The sequence below is a fragment of the Vespula pensylvanica genome, chromosome 15 (genome assembly GCF_014466175.1).
Source record: "Vespula pensylvanica isolate Volc-1 chromosome 15, ASM1446617v1, whole genome shotgun sequence".
Lineage (NCBI taxonomy): Eukaryota > Metazoa > Arthropoda > Insecta > Hymenoptera > Vespidae > Vespula > Vespula pensylvanica.
In genome coordinates, this window is record NC_057699.1 from 2790076 (window position 1) to 2795075 (window position 5000).

The 5000-nt window shown below is 36.2% G+C and overlaps 1 protein-coding gene across 12 annotated transcripts in view; it reads right to left on the reverse strand.

The window, feature by feature from the left end:
• Nucleotides 1-5000, reverse strand: part of LOC122634677 (dachshund homolog 2) — a 215764-nt gene that overhangs the window by 176211 nt on the left and 34553 nt on the right. For 8 of the 12 annotated variants that reach the window (XR_006328449.1, XM_043823847.1, XM_043823848.1 and 5 more), the window contains exon 2: nucleotides 1433-1447. The exons of the other annotated variants lie outside the window; for them this stretch is intronic. Coding sequence is in view for 7 of the 8 variants with exons in the window: in XM_043823847.1 (XP_043679782.1) it covers nucleotides 1433-1447 (15 nt within the window). In the remaining variant the exon portion in view is untranslated. The remainder of the gene's footprint in view (nucleotides 1-1432; nucleotides 1448-5000) is intronic. 12 annotated transcript variants of the gene reach the window in all.

Below are 5000 nucleotides of genomic sequence, written 5' to 3' on the forward strand. Positions count from 1 at the left end.
CACATAGAAAAGTATCGATAGAATGATCGAATTAGAACGTATTAAAAGGACGTAGTAGATTTTGAAGTTGGTTGAAAACGAAGATAAAAATAAAAAATAAAAAGAATGAAAGAAAGAAAAAGAAAGAAGAAAAGGGAGGGAAAAAAATGAACTCTCAATTTCTCGCTAATTTCTCGGCTATTTGTCGCGATAAGTTTTCGCTCGAAGAGTCCTATTTCCTCTCTTAGACGGTAGGAATATCTAAGGAACAACGGGAAAGGGCAACCCCGTGTGAAATGAGTCGCGAAATTGTTCCGAAGGAATTTATCAATTTTCTTTGAGGGATTCTAATTGTACTAATTTGTCGATCCCAAGAGTAAAGGGAAAGGCGCAGTGGAATTCTATCGTTTAATCTTCAAGACCGTCTATCTTCTCTATCTCTCACTGACTCCCTCTCTCTCTCTATCTCTCTCTCTTTCTTTCTTTCTTTCTCTATCATTCTTATTCTTTTTTATGTTAGCTCTCGAAACATCGAAAAAAAAAAGAAAAAATTACGATATTCCGTTCTATGCTTTCGTACAATTAATTTATACTTTTTATCATACTTTCATTCTCTCTCTTTTACGCACATATACTAATTTCAATCGTATTGTAAAAAATCGTGTAGTAAAAAAATCCTAGAAGTAAGTAGGATGATGATCTGAATATGACTGAATAGAAGAAAAAGTGATAGAAAGAGAGAAAGAAAGAAAAAGAGAAAGAGAGAAGAGAGAAAGATAGTAGACTTGAGAAAGAAAGAATCGAGAGAGCTCCGGGCCGATATCAAAGCAGGGCAAACAATACAGTGAGATGCTGATGCGATTGTATTATGGCTAGTGGACCGATGATCCATTGTCTCGTCACGTTCTACCCACTCGCTTCTTTTATCTCGATCCCCAGAATATACTCGTATCTCGTCGTATCGAGTGAGCATCCATCGAAAGTAGCACGCTTCTGACGCCTTCGGAGGGGTTCTTCGTAATACGAAATCTGCTGGTAGGAGGAGGACGCGAATAATGCATTTTCGCACGCACCTATGTATTGTACCTAGTATGATGCACCTATAGCACTAGATTATGAGAGAGAGAGAGAGAGAGAGAGAGAGAGAGAGAGAAAGAGAGAAAAAAAGAAGCATGATATTCGATCGTTTCCTTCTCATCTCTCATAGAGCATGAAATCGTCTCTATCGATAGAACGTATTCATTCGTCTATGTCAGATGAACGATACTCGAGATCGAATTTGTTTTTTAATGTTTTTTAAATGAAATGATAAAAAAAAAAAGGACAAGAAGAACAAGAAGAGTTAAATAGTAATTATCGGATAAAATTGTTTCGAATGAATAAATGTATGCATTTATGATGATAAAACGTACCCTTGTATCTTGTGTTAACATTCAGGAGGAACAATAACTACCTTAAAGGAACGTACCTGTAACAGAAAAATCAAAAAATACAATCGTTTAAGTTATTTTCGAAAATGCAGGGTTATATTATAGGATATATTGTAACATTGTATAAACGACCTAACTATGACGATATTATTATAATCATGGGGTATACATATATAGCCGTGTCGGATAGCACGATTACGAGGCTGAAATAAATGAAACCGGCGTGAAAACGAAATTGGATATACACGATGGCGGCGGTCGCGGTGGTGGTCTCGAACGTAGTCACCGACGAAATTTATTTGCTTTTCATTCAAATCGCCTCATCTCGCATTTATGTATTCCGTGATATTGCACTTTTTCAAACTCGCCTCCTTTCATCGTAGTACGCCCGTAGGATATTAAGAGTCCTGACACAGCTCTGTATTAGTCGTATAAATTTACTTCGAACGACGTTAGATTCCTTCTCTCTCTCTCTCTCTCTCTCTCTCTCTTTCTGTCTCTGTCTCTGTCTCTGTCTCTCTCTCTCTCTTTTTTCTCTATCTTCCTTTCGAAGAAATTCTCCTTCAAAGTATCCCCTATCTAATTCGAATCGATTTGCGAATGCAACAGAAAACTCGTTAGATTTAATCGATCGCGTATACGATCGAGAAACATGCAAATAATCAAAGTATCTATGTATGGAAAATGAATCTAATTAATTCATGAGATAATATAAAATATTTCCTTACCAATAATTTCCATAAAAATTCAAACGAAGAACACATTTCAAATTAATATTAAAATTGTAGAGGTGAAGCTCTTGAGAAACGTTTAAATACATATTTGAAAAAGTCTGATACGAAAGTCATGTACGCGTGAAGATAGATAAGTTCAGCGAGTAAAACGGTACATAATCCAGAAAGATTGCTCATAAATTTTACTTGCTGTAGGGTTTGTTAAGTCGATCAGATTGGTTTGCAAGAAATAGAGTTGTACCAATTAAGGTTTGTAAGGTATTACTGTTCCCATCTTTTTCTCTTTCTCTCTCTCTTTCTTTCTTTCTCTGTTTCTTTCGCATACTCGTACAAACGTCTTAAAGATAAAGAAATATCATTTGTATTCTTATATTTATTTCATTTCCATTTAAAAATTCTTTTATAATTATCACTTCTACTAGAATATATACATATATATATAATTTATAATAACGTAAAAGAAAGACAGAGCGTATTTTACACATACTTGATAAAAAAAAAAAAAAGAACGATTAGAAAAAGTCGGAACGACTTTTTAAAGTATATAGATAAATACGTAAGTTGAAACTAATAATAAACAAATAAAAAAAAAAAAAAAGAAAGAAAAAGAACCGAGTGTTATCTCGTATAATTGACTGGAAGTATTTTTAATCGAGCATCGAAAAAATGTACGGCGTGCCAACGTACGATGGGAGAGAGCAGCGACGAGAGGAAAAAAAAAATATACCTATATAAAAACGAGGGAGGAGAAGAGGAAGAAACGGAGAAAGAGAGAAAGTGAGTGGAAAAGAGAGAAAGAGAAAGAGAAAGAGAAAAAAAGTCTTCAACCTCCGATTTTCATTGTAGGCGTTGCTCGCGTTTTTAATCGACTCATCCCCCATAGGAACAGAAATTCCTACGGTTAATTACACAGATTTCCAATGCACCATCGCAACCCCGTGGAATTTTTACGATTGCCGCCTTGACCGCTATTTCTCTCTCTCTCTCTCTCTCTCTTTCTCTCTCTCTCTCTCTGCTTCTCTCTCTCTCTCTCTTTCTCTTTCTCTTTCACTCTCCTTCTCTCTTTTACTCTCTACGTTACTTTCTCCTCTTCCTCCTCCTCCTCCTATTACTACTACTACTACGAGTACTATTCATTGGCATCGAACTCGAGAAGGGAGGATTTGTACGACTGAAATATTCGAGGGATTTCATTTTATAAACGACCAACCTGTCCCTGCCACGTGCTACCAACCCCTTTTAACGCCGAACCGATCGTATCCGCTTTTTGTCTCTTCTTCGATTCTCGCTACCGCGACGAAAACAAAATCATTTGCCATGCCGAAATACCAAGAGAAAAAGACGGATAAAAAGAGAGAGAAAGAAAGAGATTATATGAAATATCATATAGCAAGAATCTTTCAATATTATCGATCGCATAAATTAAACAAAGACGAGCGAATCGATTGAAAGTTTCTATTAGAAATAATTAATAATAACGATCGTAAAGAATTTTTCTAAATTCGAGTCACGTTTCATTTGAAAGCCTTTTACTAAACTTAAACAACAATGTTATCACGTATTTGTGTATTCTTAAATATTTCTTACAATACTTAACAATTTTAGGTATATATGTGTATATATATATATGTATATGTATGTGTGATTTTTCCATTAAAAAATACGAGTAAAGAAGAGGTATAAAAATCGTATAGACAAATTCTGGACATAGATACGCATTGGGGAAAAAACTCAAGGTGGCGATAAATCGGTGTGACCGTAGAAAAAGCTTGGATGGGAGAAGAAAATCTCGCTTCCATAAATAATTCAAGTCCCGTCTCTTCTCGGACGAAATACGGCCACAGCGGCTACCTCCTCCTCCTCCTCCTTCTCCTCCTCCTCATCCTCCCCACCCACTTTTCTTTTCTCTCTGTCCTTCTTTTGCTAAGGTTGCCCGGTCAAAGGGGAAGAACCTAAGAACCTAATCTTTTCGCGAAAGGGTTTTCCGGGAGCACCTGAGAACCACCATGGAAAAGTCTTCCGACACCCCCTAAATACTTAATTCCATTCTCTCCTCTAATTGGACAGTTTTATTAAGGGATGCATATTTCAGATGGCATTTTTATTGTGTCCATTGGGAACGACACGGTGAACGAATAATAAGAAGGAGAATCTAAAAGTAAAGAGAGAGAGAGAGAGAGAGAGAGAGAAAGAGAGATAAAAAATAAGAGAATTTAGACAGGGGTTCTGAAAAAAAATTAGATTTCAACCCTTCGGAAAATATTAGCACGCTGGAAAAGAAGAGAGAGAGAGAGAAAGATAGAGAGAGGGGGGTAGAAAGATGGAGACGGTGACTATGAGTTAAACGAGGAGAGACGACAAGAAGAGACCGCAAAGTAGAAAGAGAAAGAAAGTCGATGAGAACGTACAACCCTTTGCCCTGGGCCACAAGCCACGGACTACGCCATGGTATTGTCTCGAGGATTAAAGTACGAAAGTGTAATTTCTCCGGGACCAAAAATGCTTTCGTACCTTATCAAGAACAATCTCCCTGTGTATATATATATATATATATTTTTTCTCGTTTTTGCTTTTTCTTTTTTTCACCGTCTCTCCTTCCCACTATCTCTTTTTCTCTCAGCGAGACTAACAGTCTCGTGCAATGTACTACCTAAGTGATATCTTGATTGTTGTACGCAAGGTATCCTTACAAATCGCAAAAGGCGTTACGAATGGAAAGAAAATACGTATATATGAAAGAGTACATTTCATATATACATGGATACTAACTATGTTGAAGAAATATATCTACTTAATTTTCTATAAGGAATTTATTAGTACGTTAGATACATATAAGAGATAGGAAAAATGACGAGTA